At 41.3% G+C, this 17346-nt stretch overlaps 1 protein-coding gene across 1 annotated transcript in view; it reads left to right on the top strand.

Moving 5' to 3' along the window:
* Positions 1-4573: 4573 nt before the first annotated feature.
* Positions 4574-17346, top strand: part of CYTH1 (cytohesin 1) — a 57732-nt gene continuing 44959 nt past the window's right edge. The window contains exon 1 of the mRNA XM_040330896.1: positions 4574-4675. Coding sequence (XP_040186830.1) covers positions 4657-4675 — 19 coding nt within the window. The 5' untranslated portion in view covers positions 4574-4656. The remainder of the gene's footprint in view (positions 4676-17346) is intronic.

Genomic DNA, 17346 nt, shown 5'->3' with positions numbered 1-17346 from the left:
ATACGTCGGCAGAATGGCACGGCTGCCCAAAGCAACATACCTGTACATTGCTTTGAATTTGCCGCTGTGCATGACAGTGCCCGCGGGCAGTGTTGTAACTAACGGCGTTTAAATAAACGCCGTTAGGTATCGATGGGCCTACTGAGGGTAACAAGTAATCTATCAGATTACTTTTTCCCTCTCGGCAACGCCGTTCCCATTACTGGGCGGCATTACCGCAATTACTCCTACCCGTGTCAGCCGTCGCCCGTCGGCCATCCATTATTAAAATTAGTGGCGGAACACTAATTTTCCCAGCAGAGCCTCTGTTTAGTGTTCAGAGGATGAGAAGGCATCCGTGATAGGCTGAACACTAAACAGAGGCTCTGCTGGGAAAATTAGTGTTCCGCCAATCACGGAACACTCAGGAGGCGCGCTTTTTTTAATAATGGATGACCGCCGGTGTAGCAGTAATATTACTGCACGAGAACACAGCGGAGTCAGATTAACCCTGCACGCGCCGAGAGCTACTGCCGAGAAACTCATCTAAGTTATATTAACCCTTGACTCGCCGAGAGCTATTGCCGAGGAGCACTGCATCTGGATGATCACGGGGGACACAGGCTTGTATAGGCTACCTACGGGGGGGTTCAGTCTATATGTTACGGGGGTCAGTCTGGGGGGGTCATTCTGTATGTCGCAAGGGGGGTCAGTCTGTATGTCACGGGAGGTCAGTCTGCATGTCATGGGGGGAAGGGTCAGTCTGTATGTCACTGGGGGGGTGGTCAGACTGTATGACGCAAGGGGGGTCAGTCTGTATGTCACGGGGGGGGTCAGTCTGTATGTCGCAAGGGGAGTCAGTTTGTATGTCACGGGGGGGGGGGGGGGCAGTCTGTATGGAGATTTTGTAACAGCCTCACTGTGCCTGTATGCATGTTACAGGCACAGTGAGGCATGTTTACAGATGGCACAGTGTCATCTTATACGCTGGCAAAAAAAAAGTCAGTTACTTTCCTGAGTAACTAATTACTTTGCCAATGAAGTAACTGAGTCACTAACTCAATTACTTTTTCGGACAAGTAATTTGTAACTGTAACTAATTGCTTTTTTAAAGGAAGACTCGATGTCCGCCGGTGTCCCGCGATCGTCTCACGGAGCTGCAGAACAAGGCATTTCCCTGTTCTGCCTAGTGACAGGACAATGATCTTCTGCTCCCTGTCATCGCAAGCAGTGAGCTCTGCCGTGTCACTTGTAGCCCAGCCCCCCCCCCACAGTTAGAAACACTCCCTAGGACACACTTAACCCCTTCATCACCTCCAAGTGTTTAACCCCTTCCCTGCCAGTGTCATTTACACAGTAACAGTGCATTTTTATAGCACTGATCGCTGTATAAATGACAATGGTCCCATAATAGTGTGAAAAGTGTCCGATGTGTCCGCCATAATGTCGCAGTCATGATAAAAATTGCAGATCGACGCCATTACTAATAAAAAAAAAATCATTAAAAAATGCCATAAAACTATCCCCTATTTTGTAGACGCTATAACTTTTGCACAAACCAATCAATGTGAGCTTATTGCGATTTTTTTTTTACCGAAAATATGTAGAAGAATACGTATTGGCCTAAACTTAGATAGAAATTAGTTTTTTTATATATTTTTGGGGGATATTTATTATAGCAAAAAGTAAAAAAAATATTGCTTTTTTTCAAAATTGTCACTCTTATTTTGTTTATAACGCAGAGGTGGTAAAAAAAGGACGTCAACTTTGTTTGAGTACAACGTCGCACGACGGTGCAATTGTCAGTTAAAGCGACACAGTGGTGAATCACAAAAAGTGCTCTGGTCAGGAAGGGGATAAATTTCAAAGCTTTACTATTAAGAATAAAGTAACATGATAACGACAGTGGACAGTCTGAGATGAAGTGCAGACATTCCCTAACATCCCCAGTCCCTAACTACAGGCTAACTACAGGCTTGTGACTGCCCCAGCATACCTGTTCAAGCAAACTCCAATTCTGGCTGAGTTGATATCTGGAATTTATCTGCGGCAAGATACGGGCCATCCAGACCCCGGCAATGCAACTGGGCAGAGCATCACTCTCTGAGTGTGTATGAATTCACCTCCAGGGCTCTCTGGATTCGGGTCATTATCCTTTTTATAGCACACACAACCAGAGGGTCGGACCCAAGAAAAGCCAGCCAAGAAAAACCTGGGAGTGCAGTTAACCCTTAACTTCCCGCTGAGACAGCAGTAACCACTACCTTCCTACAGCCACATCGCTCGAAGGTGGAGGTTAGTATACTGGGGGTTTAGTTTTGCTTTAACGAGGTGCTGGGGCTGGGTGGAAAGGAGTTTGTCTACACCAGTGGTCTCCAAACTGTGGCCCTTTGCTTTCTTTATTTGGCCCTTGGGACACTATTTTCATCCACTAATACCAACAATGGGGCATAATTCCCCCACTAACACCAATGAAGGGGCACAATTCCTTCTTTTGACACCAAAGTTGGGGCACAATTTCTCCCAGTCACACCAACAATGGGGCCCAATGACACCAACAATGTTGAGCTTTTCCTTCCACTGACACTAAAGATGGAGCATTGTTTATTCCCACTGACGTCAGGACCTCTCAATGCCCACAGTCCAACCCCTATAATGTCTGAAAGACAGTAAACTGGCCCTTTATTTAGAAAGTTTTAAGATCCCCTGATCTATACCAAAAAATAAAGTACTAGTGTACATAGACATCTTTAAATAGATCTTGGTTTACAGCTTTAGGTCCACCCTATAGCAGTTTTTGGGCGGCACCTGTGCACCAGATCATGGTGCTTCCGCTGTGATTACACACAGCAGAAGCCAATGAGTGGGTGCATTGCATGGTACCCGATACCCTCCGCCACCCGTTGATGTTTAGGCAGAGAGCCAGAATGAATGTAAACAAAGCAGATCACCGTTCTGACAGGAGGGAAGGGACAGCAATTGTGTCTCTATGAAGCAGGGAATAAATTCCATCTCTTCCCCTAGTAAAGCACCACACATAGTATAGTAAAACACTGTTAACCCTTTGATCGCCCCTGATGTTAACCCCTTCCCAACCAGTGTCATTAGAACAATGACAGAGCATTTTTTAGCACTAATCACTGTATAAAGCATGGGTCTTCAAACTACGGCCCTCCAGTTGTTTAGGAACTACAATTCCCATCATGCCTAGTCATGTCTGTGAATGTCAGAGTTTTACAAAGCCTCATGGGATGTGTAGTTTCGCAACAGCTGGAGGGCCGTAGTTTGAGGATCCCTGGTATAAAGCCTCGTACACACGGTCGGACATCCAACAAAATTTCCCTTGGATTTTTGTCTTAATTGATTTGTCCGATCACACCCATAGCATACACACGCTCGGACTTTTCTGCAAACTTTTCTAACACTTTCCCAACATCACTTGGGGTTACTTGCTCTTTACCGCCACCCTTTGGTTAACTTCTGCTATTGTTGGTTTAACATTGGTTCTGAGCATGCGCATTTGTACTTTGTCCAAAAGTCCGATGGTTTGCTGTACACACGGTCGGACAAGGCACCATCGGACTTTTGTTGCCAGAAAGTTGGTCCGTTCGCAGACCCAACTTTTTGTCCGATGAAAGCCAAAAAAGTTGGTCCGATGGAACGTACACACGGTCGGACAAATATGTCACTGGTTCCCATAAAGTGTCAAAAGTGTCCGAATGTCCGCGGCAATATTGCAGTCCCACTATAAGTCGCTAGTTGCCATCGTTACTAGTAATAAATAAATAAATAATTCTATCCCCTATTTTGTAGGCACTATAACTTTAGTAGAATACTTATTGGCCTAAATTAATGAAGAAATTTGATTTTTACAACGTTTTTATTTGGATGTGTCTTAGAGCAGAAAGTAAAAAAAAATATTATTTTATTTTTTCAAAATTGTCTGTCTTTTTTTATTTATAGTGCAAAATGTAAAAAAGGCAGAGGCGATCAAATACCACCAAAAAATAACTCAATTTGTGGGGAAAAAAACATAACATTTTATTTGGGTACAGTCTTGGACGACTGTGCAATTGTTAGTTAAAGCAACGCAAAAAATGGCCTGGTCATGAAGGGGGGTAAATGTTCCGGAAGTCAAGTGGTTAATGAAGCTTTTATGTAGATTACAGCACATCACACGGGATTGAAATGGGTCAGTCGGTTCCTAATGTATTAATCCAAACTTCTTTCCCATTGATTTCAAGCGTATGGTGTGACTGTATGGAATGATGTATAATCGGTGTGTTGGCGATTGTATTTTATTCCCTGTGTATATAAATCCTATATTCAGTATGTTCCCCAAATCTGTGTGTGTTTCACCAACATGATTGAACATATAAATGTAATATTTCCCTAATCGGTCTGTGTGTGTGCTGCATTGTTGGGTATTTGAATGGATAAGTGGGATCCGATTGCTGGTATGTGTGATATGAAGAGTGCACAGCTCAGGTAGGACACGTCCCTGCACGGGTTAATGTCATCACAGCTGAGTGAGTGTGACAGGAACAGGGTGTGACAGCTCCCCTCCCCCTCCGGGTGACGTGTCTCCCCGCCCCGCCCACTGCCTGTCATCGGTAAAGTCTGCGGGTAGTTGGAGGTGAGTGAGCAGAGCCTGGAATACACAGCGGGACCGGGAGGATGGTACTGATCACTGACGGTAAGTGTCCACCGGGATTACCTGTATACCTGGGGGAAGGGGGGCCTACTATCTCTGCCCGGCCGGGGGTGATTGTACCGGTGTAATGTATACAGTGATTCATTGTTATATAATGATCTGACTGCATCATATCCTCCACACTGCACCCACATCACACACAGGCTGCCTATATTCTATGTATGTGTGTATATTATACACACCTCACAGTCTGTCTATATACTGTGTATGTGTGTATATTATACACACACCTCACAGTCTGTCTATATTCTATGTATGTGTGTATATTATACACACACCTCACAGTCTGTCTATATACTGTGTATATATTATACACACACACACACACCTCACAGTCTGTCTATATTCTATGTATGTGTGTATATTATACACACACCTCACAGTCTGCCTATATACTGTGTATATATTATACACACACACCTCACAGTCTGCCTATATACTGTGTATATATTATACACACACACACACACACACACACCTCACAGTCTGCCTATATTCTATGTATGTGTGTATATTATACACACACCTCACAGTCTGCCTATATACTGTGTATATATTATACACACACACCTCACAGTCTGCCTATATACTGTGTATATATTATACACACACACCTCACAGTCTGCCTATATACTGTGTATATATTATACACACACACCTCACAGTCTGCCTATATACTGTGTATATATTATACACACACACACACACACACACACCTCACAGTCTGCCTATATTCTATGTATGTGTGTATATTATACACACACCTCACAGTCTGCCTATATACTGTGTATATATTATACACACACACCTCACAGTCTGCCTATATACTGTGTATATATTATACACACACACCTCACAGTCTGCCTATATACTGTGTATATATTATACACACACACACACACACCTCACAGTCTGCCTATATTCTATGTATGTGTGTATATTATACACACCTCACAGTCTGCCTATATACTGTGTATATATTATACACACACACACACCTCACAGTCTGCCTATATACTGTGTATATATTATACACACACACACACACCTCACAGTCTGCCTATATACTGTGTATATATTATACACACACACCTCACAGTCTGCCTATATACTGTGTATATATTATACACACACACACCTCACAGTCTGTCTATATTCTATGTATGTGTGTATATTATACACACACCTCACAGTCTGCCTATATACTGTGTATATATTATACACACACACACCTCACAGTCTGTCTATATTCTATGTATGTGTGTATATTATACACACACCTCACAGTCTGTCTATATTCTATGTATGTATATACTCACAGTCTCCCTATATACTGTGTATACTCGGTCTGTCTATATACTGTGTATGTGTGTATATTATACACGCACCTCACAGTCTGCCTATATACTGTGTATATTATATACATACACACACACACACCTCACAGTCTCCCTATATACTGTGTAAACTCAGTCTGCCTATATACTGTGTATACACAGACAGACCCAGGTAAATGCTGGCTGTGCAGACAGCTGCAATATTGTATTGCAGCCACCGGTTACCTGTCCTTCTAGTAAACTGGATCAGTAGATCCCTACCGCTGCAATTTACATCGATCCAAATCACCCTTGTCAATGCTGCCTAAGGCTGGGTTCACACTACTACACTACTTTCATCCTACTTTGCTCTGCTACATTGGTCCTACATTTATCCTACATTGGTCCTACATCCATCCTACTTTCATGAACAGGATACTACTTTGGTCCGACTTCAATGATATTCAATGGGCCTGAAGTAGGATCAATGTAGGACCAAAAGTAGTACAGGGAGCATTTTCAAAGTCGGACCGACTTGTGTAGGACGCTACAAGACGCTCTCATAGAGAAACATTGAACACAGAGCAAAGTAGGATGAAAGTAGTGTAGTAGTGTGAACTCAGCCTGAAGCTAAAAACCCCTTCCAGGTATTAATTTGTGTGTCCCCTGTTACACATTTTCTCTTCACTTCCTGTCTGGTGAAAATGTTATCAGCAGGACAGGAAGTGAGGAAAGATGTCTCCAGGAGCCCCTGACCAGGATTCATAGTCCTACCCCACTCTGGAAAATAAATAAATAGGAAAAATAAATAAATAGGGGCTTGATATACCCCATAATATAGTGTCTTTTGGCTGACTGCTGACCTCCCTGCTATAAAAATGTATATAATTGACAATTCTTTCGTCACAATCTAGCGATCACAAAGATCACTTTTGCTTCATGTTAGAGGATTGGTAAAACCCAGAGGAGACAAAAACAATTTGTACTTCCTTACATTTTACCCAGGTCTTTTCGTGTGTGTATGTGTGTTTTTTTTTTATTGTAGTATTGTTTATGTAATATTGTGTATAATAATATGTTTGTATTTTATATAATGTTATTAGTATAAGATTATTATTGATTGTATGTAAAAATAAATAATGTGTTTTTTTTTTTATTTTTTTATATACATACATACATATATATATATATATATATATATATATATATATATATATATATATATATATACACATACACATACACATACACATACACATACACATACACACACACACACAATATCGTGTGTGTGTATATATATATATATATAGTGTGTGTGTGTGTGTGTGTATTATAATATTATTATTCTTTTATATAAACACACACAATATTTTATATAAATTATTCTTATTTATATAATATTGTGTGTTTATATAAACCATATAATGGTAATATTATGTATTTACATAAGTGTGTGCGCGCACACACACACACTTTGAATCAATTTAATTTGAGATTTTTCATTTTACATGTTTAATACAAGCTGTTCCTGTTACATTGCCTTGATCCGTCCAGTCATTTTTGCATAAAAAAAAAAAAAAACCCATCCCTGAAATGACTGTTTTTTTTTATGACCAGCATGACTTCCTTTTGTGGGTGTCCTGTGGCCCTCAGATGCCAGAGAACAGCACATTTGGGGAAGCTCTGGCTGCCTTCATCTGGCAGAAGAAGATAGTTGCCTATCAGAAGGCGGCAGACACCCCCCACTAATCTAGACGGTGACTACTCCGTAAGATGTGCTGGGACATGTACCTGGTAGAGGGTTACTTACTGTGTGATTATGTGAAAATGAAGAACCAGTTTTATTATAGCTATTGCTTCCTAGCATAGGTCACCCCTTTTTTTTTTTTATTTTTTTTTTTTATTTTTTTTATTATGTGTGTGTGTGTGTGTGTGTGTGTGTGTAATTATTTATATATATATATATATATATATATATATATATACATACACACACACACACACACACACACACACACACACACACACACACACACACACACACACACACACACATATACACACACATATACACACACATATACACACACACACACACACTTGCGAAAGTATTCAGCCCCCTTGAACTTTGCGACCTTTTGCAACATTTCAGGCTTCAAACATAAAGATATAAAACTGTAATTTTTTTTTGGAAGAATTACTAACAAGTGGGACACAAATTTATTGGATATTTTCAAACTTTTTTAACAAATAAAAAAAGTGAAAAATTGGGCGTGCAAAATTATTAAGCCCCTTTACTTTCAGTGCAGCAAACTCTCTCCAGAAGTTCAGTGAGGATCTCTGAATGATCCAATGTTGACCTAAATGACTACTGATGATAAATAGAATCCACCTGTGTGTAATCAAGTCTCCGTATAAATGCACCTGCACTGTGATAGTCTCAGAGGTCCGTTTAAAGCGCAGAGAGGATCATGAAGAACAAGGAACACACCAGGCAGGTCCGAGATACTGTTGTGGAGAAGTTTAAAGCCGGATTTGGATACAAAAAGATTTCCCAAGCTTTAAACATCCCAAGGAGCACTGTGCAAGCGATAATATTGAAATGGAAGGAGTATCAGACCACTGCAAATCTATGAAGACCTGGCCGTCCCTCTAAACTTTCAGCTCATACAAGGAGAAGACTGATCAGAGATGTAGCCAAGAGGCCCATGATCACTCTGGATAAACTGCAGAGATCTACAGCTGAGGTGGGAGACTCTGTCCATAGGACAACAATCAGTCGTATACTGCACAAATCTGGCCTTTATGGAAGAGTGACAAGAAGAAAGCCATTTCTTAAAGATATCCATAAAAAGTGTCGTTTAAAGTTTGCCACAAGCCACCCGGGAGACACACCAAACATGTAGAAGAAGGTGCTCTGGTCAGATGAAATTAAAATCGAACTTTTTGGCAACAATGCAAAACGTTATGTTTGGCGTAAAAGCAACACAGCTCATCACCCTGAACACACCATCCCCACTGTGAAACATGGTGGTGGCAGCATCATGGTTTGGGCCTGCTTTTCTTTAGCAGGGACAGGGAAGATGGTTAAAATTGATGGGAAGATGGATGGAGCCAAATACAGGACCATTCTGGAAGAAAACCTGATGGAGTCTGCAAAAGACCTGAGACTGGGACGGAGATTTGTCTTCCAACAAGACAATGATCCAAAACATAAAGCAAAATCTACAATGGAATGGTTCACAAATAAACATATCCAGGTGTTAGAATGGCCAAGTCAAAGTCCAGACCTGAATCCAATCGAGAATCTGTGGAAAGAACTGAAAACTGCTGTTCACAAACGCTCTCCATCCAACCTCACTGAGCTTGAGCTGTTCTGCAAGGAGGAATGGGCAAAAATTTCAGTCTCTCGATGTGCAAAACTGATAGAGACATACCCCAAGCGACTTACAGCTGTAATCGCAGCAAAAGGTGGTGCTACAAAGTATTAACTTAAGTGGGCTGAATAATTTTGCACGCCCAATTTTTCAGTTTTTATTTGTTAAAGTTTGAAATATCCAATAAATTTCGTTCCACTTCATGATTGTGTCCCACTTGTTGTTGATTCTTCCAAAAAAATTACAGTTTTATATCTTTGTTTGAAGCCTGAAATGTGGCAAAAGGTCACAAAGTTCAAGGGGGCCGAATACTTTCGCAAGGCACGGTGTGTATATATAGATGGATATATAATTTTTCTATGATCAGTCCTGAAAAGCAGGCAGCTATGAAATATTACCTAATGTATTCTGTATAGATAATTTTTAACCTGCTGATAAGATGGTTAGATGGATTTTTTCCCCCCTCTACTATCCTAGCAGAGATGAGACCGTCTGGCTTGGTGGCAATCAACTTGTAAGAAACATAGAAAAGTGACGTCAGAAAAAGACCAAGTAGTCCATCGAGTCAAAGTTCGATGGACTTTGAGTTGTAAACTTTACGTGGGAGAGAATCATAAACAAGGCCTTGCCAAGCATGTGTTTAAAGCGGAGTATCACCCTAATTGGCAACTTTTCCTGTTTAAAACCAGTTGCCATAGTACGATCTGTATCCGTGTGTTTTTTTTTTTTTTTTTCAATCGGCCTCCTTACCTTTGAACGAGGGCCGTGGTTTTCAAAATCCCCCATCAGCGCTGTCTCCTGGGAGTTGGTCCTGAGAATCCCAGGAGACGCGCTGTGTTCGAAATCCCTCGATATCTCGCGGGTCACGTGACTAGTAACTTGTCTGCTAGTCACAGCGGGGAGTGTCCTTTTCAGGACGCTGCCGGCCGTCGTCCTAGCAACGGCGCAGTGTTGACGGTGCTGCTCGCCGTCACACTGTGCGTGCGCGGGATATCACTGTCCCAGCATTCACCGCATCCCGGAAGGGCTTCAGGAGGGCTTCAGAGTGCCCGCAGTTAAGATGGCAATGTCCATCATCAATTTTTATAAGATATTCTTTTGGGGGAAATCGTCTTGGTAGCGGCTGCAAGTAGGAGACTGGTGAGTACAATTTTCGTTGTACCATCAGCGTTACAAAAATGTCTTAAAGAAAAAAATGTTTTCCCGCAAAACTCCCGCTTTAAGGAAAATATTTCTAGCAGCTCTCACCTGTGTGAGTCAATGACTTATCCTATATATCCCAGATGCCCATCTCCTAAGTAGCCAGTAATAGATGTGATGCATCCTTCCGGGGGTGCTTTCTAGTAACGCACAGCCTTTCTGTAAACCATAGAGGTGATTTAGGCAGCTGACAAGCTTCCAATACCTTCTACATGCTACCAAACCCCCGATGACCCTATTTAAAGTGCTTATGTGCTGCTGTTAGTCAAATTTTCACCCACAGAATAGCTTGCGTACATGAGCGTTGTTTGACGTGCATTTAAATTGCACATCAAATGTAGCCCAACAGATTTTGAATCAACCTCAATGTTAGGTTGCAGTTAGCCTGTGTCTGACCTGCTTTGCGTTTCTCTGAATGCAGTAGGACCTACTTGAGATGCATCAGCATTGCAGGTCACATGCAGCATGCTATGTGTACGCATGTGCTTAAGCCGTGCTGTGTTTGTAAAAGCCTGTATTTGGAATGATGCCTGTGTATTCAAGCCCATAGGTGCCTACAGCTTTACTGTATTCCACCTATTAACAAAATTCCCTTGGCTCTTGTTCACACCTGAGCGATTTTGAAGCTTCACCAGAAGTGCTTCAATGATTGACACTAGGGGTCTGTTTTATAAAACACAATTGCTGTGTGAAAGATTCAGGTTTTTCGCACAGCCATCAACCAGTGCTCCCTGTAATCTAATACTGTATGTTTATTTCCTGTGATTGTCAGCTCCATCTAGTGGCCATGATGGGGTATTTACCTGTATGAGATATTTCAGCAAAATACTGCATTATGGCCACTAGATAGAGCTGATGATCATAGAAAATAAACTAGACAGATTACAGCTTCTTTGAGACAGCCGTTCTGGCCCCCATAGACATTTTTGTGGGTGGAGTCTGTAAAACATGCATTTTCTTTCTTGGTAATTAGCATTTCATTGGCTATAAATCATTTATAATAGAAACGCTCAAGCAAAAAAATGTGTACAAATGCTATAAAAAAAGGCCCAAGATGCTTAAATGTCAATAAAAGTGTTTCCCCCTCCTGCCTGTGCCACCCAAATAAACCAAACGCATAGGCGGTTTGCTGCGCTGAGCTCTGTATTAAATCTCTCAATCCAGATTCCACAGTAAAAAAACATTAGCAGCTCATTGAGAAAGGTTTATTGAAATATTTCCAGAACAGAAGCTAATACGAATCTGGGGAAAAAAAAAAAAAAAAAGTTGTCTGAAGTCCTTGGCATTCATGTAGCAGAGAGGGAGGATGTTTAGCTAATAAAGCTGCTGTTTTCACCTTTTCTTTTTGGCGAATGTGCCAACCTGGAAACGTCATCGGAGCGGGTGCTGCTCACTATTAGGAAGTAGGTTATTGGAGACTGATGTAATGATAAGGAGCATTAACCACTTGCCGCCCAAGCCGTTTCTGACATTTCTCACACACGTGTGTGTGTGTGTGTGTGTGTGTATGTATGTGTGTGTGTATATATATATATATATATATATATATATATATATATATATATATATAGCACAAACAAAACACAATAAAATACAATTTTTTGGGTAAAATATATAAGTGCCAAAGAACATGATAATAATAACTTTGTGAAAATGTCATGGATAGGAAAGATTATCACATGACTGGAGCAGCTGCAGTGTAAATTGATGTAAACAAATAATATATAATACAGGATAAACCGCGCTAAATGCTATATACAGCAAAGTTAATAATGAGACACTAAATTAAATAATAATAAAATATAGAAACGCACTAAACAACAATCATTGAAGAAAGTCCCCAGTGAAAAAAGTGCTTGTGCTGTTGGAAAAGTATTGAATGTCTCATACACAGTGCTTCTTATGTGCTTAAATAGAGTGCTTATGGGTTGTGTGTTTTGTGTGTGGGGGTTTTTTTTTTTTTTTTTTGAGCTTTGATGAAGCTCAGGTGCAAAATGGACCTTATAGGATATACAGATTATTATTATTTTTTTTTTTGAAGACTGCTTGCTGAAAAAAAAAAAAAAAAAAAAAAACATCCTATAACCCTTATGAGTAATGTGCAGCTATGTCATACCTGATGCATGCAATCGGATGGAAAAGCCTATACACATGTTTGTTCTTTTTAAAGCTGTGTTTATTTTTGTTTGTTTGTCAAAAATAATAAGACTAGAAAAAGGAGTCTGGCCTAATGGTGGCCATACACGCTAAAATTTTATATAAAAAATCTCTGTGGACAGCTGAAGTGTCATTGGTTGTTAAGGAGGCAGCGGCCCTGCTCCTTTTTAACCAATAATTGCCAACATTCTTTTTTATGTTTCAGCTGTTAGCGGGGAAATCCTGCTGACAGCTGAAAGGGCCAGAAGGTATGGGATCATTTGCATGAGTACCGATGCCCATTCAAATGCTTAGTATCAGCACCGATATTGATGCAACACAACACATTGCAGCTGCAAGTCTTTTTGGGGGTGTCCCTACCAGCTCTGCACATCTAGAGAGTGAAATTTTTGCCCATTCTGAATTGAAAAATAGCTCAAGCTCTGTCAGATTGGATGGAGAGCGTCTGTGAACAGCAATTTTCAAGTCTTGCCACAGATTCTCAATTGGATTTAGGTCTGGACTTTGACTGGGCCATTCTAACATATGACTATGCTTTGATATAAAACATTCCATTGTAGCTCTGGTTGTATGTTTAGGGTCTTTGTCCTTCTGGAAGGTGAACCTCCACCCCAGTCTCAAGTCTTTTGCAGACTCTAATAGGTTTTCTTCTAAGATTGCCCTGTATTTGGCTCCATCCATCTTCCCATCAACTCTGAGTAGCTTCCCTGTCCCTGCTAAAGAAAAGCATCCCCACAACATGATGTTTGTTCACTAAGGTTTTCTAAAAAACCTCTGAGGGCTTCACAGAACAGCTGTATTTATACTGAGATTAAATTACACACAGGTGGACTGTATTTACTAATTAGGTGACTTCTGGAGTCAATTGGTTCCACTAGATTTTAGTTAGGGGTATCAGAGTAAAGGGGGGCTGAATATAAATGCACACCACACTTTTTTTATTTAATAATTTGTAAAAATTCAAAACCATTTATAATTTTGCTTCAACTTCACAATTGTATGACACTTTGTGTTGGTCTATCACATACAACCAAAAACATTTTATTGGGATTTTAACATGACAATATGTGGAAAATTGCAAGGGGTGTGAATACTTTTTCAAGGAACTGTGTGTGTGTGTGTGTGCGCTATAATATATATATATAATTATTATTATTATTATTATTATTATTATTATTATTATTATTATTATTATTATTTTTTTTTTTTGTTTTAATTGAATTGCACATTAAAACAGAAAAATAATCAAATGGCCATGACTTCAATAAATTTTAGACTCCGATTTGATCAATCTGCATCGATCGGCCAGGACAGAATATTATCAATCGCTTTGAATCCATCGACCGCGCTTTGTTCCTGAATATGATCATATTTTGATCAGAGTAGGAGATTACATGATGGAGACAGAGATGTGATTGATAATTTTATGATAAGCTATAATCGTAAATCCACTTTCCTGTGTTTGGCATATCAATCAAATAGGCTGTCAAGTATAGACAGATTATTTCTATTGGAAAAGATCATAAAAAAAATCGATCATTTATTGAATCGTATATGGTCAGCATAAAGTCAAACCTCCTAGTTTTAACAAATAGTGAACATTATGAAAGGGGGGGGGGGAGGGTAGATAGATGTCCATGACCTTACTAGTAATAAATAGATCTTGGAGCGCTGCGGTTCTGTCGCATGATCTAAGCACAGCTATAGAATCACATGACCTCTGGCACTTCTCTTTTATGAGCACTGTTGTCAGCAAAGTCTTCATTCACTTTAAAGATTCTAGTGATATCATCCTGTGTGTGTGTGTGTGTGTGTGTGTGTGTGTGTGTGTGTGTGTGTCTGTCTCATAGCTTTAAGTCCTGAGACCTGTAGTGGGGAGCTGCATTATAATACATGACAACTATTTTATACATATTACAGTCTTCCTTCTTAAGGCTCCCTTTTAATTAAAGTGGAACTAAATTTGAAGTTTAGGCCTACTTTAAATGGGCTGTAAAGGCAGAAGTTTGTGTGTGTGTGTGTGTGTGTGTGTGTTTGTGTTTTTTTTTTTTTATCTTAATGCATTCTATGGATTAAGATAAAAAACCCTTCTGTGTGCAGCAGCCCCCCTAATACTTACCTGAACCCCCTCTTTTTATCCATGTCTCTCTCTCCTGATTGGCTGAGGACACAACAGTGGCACCAATGTCTCCTGTTGCTGTCCATCAAAGTCGGTTTTCCAATAAGGAAAGAGGGGGCGGGGCCGAACCAGGGCTCTGTGTCTGAATGGCTACAGGAAGATGTGGCTTGGGTGCCCCTACAGCAAGCTGCTTGCTGTGGGGGCACTCGGCAGGAGGGTGGGGCAAGGAGCTGAGAAATGTGGAAAGTATGGCAAGCACTACTTTTTCAGAAAGCACTGCACAAAACCGCATGTTACCATGCGATTTGGTGACTGCAAACACAGTACATTTGCAAGTAACAATTCATTGGGACCTGCATGCAGATCGCAAAGGCAGTGCATTCACCTGTGGTGCAGGAAGCTTTGTGAAACCAGCCCTAAAGGCAAAACGTTTTTTGCACTTTGGATTGAGTAAGAGAGGGTTACAACCAGTGGCAGTGCGTCCATAGTGGGTGCAGGTGCGCCGCCCACTCATTCAACAATACATAGATTCATGCATTGCATGAATCTATGTATTGCTGCCGCCCACTATTCAGGTGTCTGCCCCCTTGTTGAGTGCCGGCCATCTGAATAACAGTGGTGGGTGTGTTTTGGAAGTGTCCATCAGAGCCAGCGGCTCTGATAGGCTTCCCGATTACAACCTGTTGTCTCTAATCGCCTTCCAAATGGTTAACCAGGGTTCCCTGGTTAATACTGATGCGCTTCTCAGCCAATCGGGTTCACCGGGTCTAGTTACCGGTCACCTGATTGGCTGAAGCAACATTGAGGGAGCTTGGGGGAGGATGGCTGACCCAAGGTAAGTCCTGGGCGGGGGGGGGAGGGACTGGCAGTATTTTGGGGCAATCTTGCTGCATTTTACAGGGCGAACTGGCGTCAATTGATGGCACAGTGGCGTCAATTGATGGGCAAAGTGAGGCTGAATTTTTATTTATTTTTTCATTTGTTTGCGCCCCCCCAAAAATTTGAGCACCAGTTGCCACTGGTTACAACCCCTGTCGGTTTTATTTTTTCCATCCCGCTGGTGATATTTGCCTTTTGCTTCCCATCCCATAGCATACAGTAGGGCTAAACAATTTGTGCAGCCATTGCGTGGGGATTTGCAGAACAGAAGACCTCCCGGGGGGGGGGGGGGGGGTTTGTAAGTGGTCTTCAGAGAAGGTGACAACATTGCTGTCATTTTAGCAGCCGTGCTGCAGCGTTGTCGGCCCTCTACAGGAAATGAAGTGGCTTTGAAACGACTGGTAAAAACTAAAGAAGTTTAAGAAAAACACTATGGGCCAGATTCTCAAAGGCGTTACGACGGCGCAACACCATTAGCGCCGTCGTAACACCTCATCTGGCCCCGGGTATCTATGCGACTGATTCTCAGAATCAGTTGCGCATAGGTACCCATTAGATCTGACAAGCGTAAGGCTGTTGCGCTGTCAGATCTTAAAAGTAATTTTTTTTCCCGCCGCTAGGTGTCGCATCGTCGCTTTTCCCTGTCGTCTATGCAAATTAGGTAAGTACGGCGATTCCCGAACATACGCGAGGTCGACGCAGCGAATTAACGTCGTTTGCGTAGCGTACCCGACGCGTAAGGTTGCCCCTGCTAATTAGCAGGCGCAACCAATGTTAACGATGGCCGTCGTTCCCGCGTCGAATTAAAAAAAAAAATACGTCGTTTGCGTAAGACGTCCGTGAATGGAGCTGGACGCCATTTACGTATACATCTAGGCAAATGACGTCGGGGCGACGTCATTTAGCGCAATGCACGTCGGGTAATTTACCTGACGGAGCATGCGCAGTACGCTCGGCGCGGGAGCGCGCCTAATTTAAATGGTGCCCTCCCCATTTGAATTGGGCGGGCTTGCGACGAGCAATCTAACGCTACACCGCCGCAAGTTTACAGGTAAGTGTTCTGAGAATCAGGATGTAAACCTGTAGACCTGCGGCGGTGTAACGTAGATCTCATATATTACGCTGCCCAGGAGCAGCGCGAATGTATGAGAATCTGGCCCTATAAATAATATACACAAGGAGGAATGCATATTGTATAAATTGCCTTGACACAAAGGTCGGCAATACAGCCAGGCAACCGGCAATCTCAGAAAGACGTTTAGCAATTGCCAGTCCTGATAGGTTTCTTTTTTAGTTTACAAACGATTTTATTGTAGAAAAGGTCAAGGTACAAAAAAAATAACAATGATGGTACAGGAATGTATACAAGTGTTTCTTTTAACAATACCTTGGTAGTTTGTTGAGCCTGGAAACCTATTCCAAGTTATTATTAGACAAAAAAACGGATTGTCCAGCTTGTGACTTCTTATACAACCATTTGCTGTTCATTAGAAGAGGACATGAAATAGAAATTAACAATTTGTTCTGTTTTGCAGCCTAAGCTACTTAAACGGTTTGTTCCAGTCTTTCATTTTTATGACTGGATTGTTCTTAATTAATCTC

This window comes from Rana temporaria, chromosome 12 (genome assembly GCF_905171775.1).
Source record: "Rana temporaria chromosome 12, aRanTem1.1, whole genome shotgun sequence".
Lineage (NCBI taxonomy): Eukaryota > Metazoa > Chordata > Amphibia > Anura > Ranidae > Rana > Rana temporaria.
Note: the sequence above shows the minus strand (reverse complement) of the source record. Positions and strands in the feature narration are given on the sequence as shown.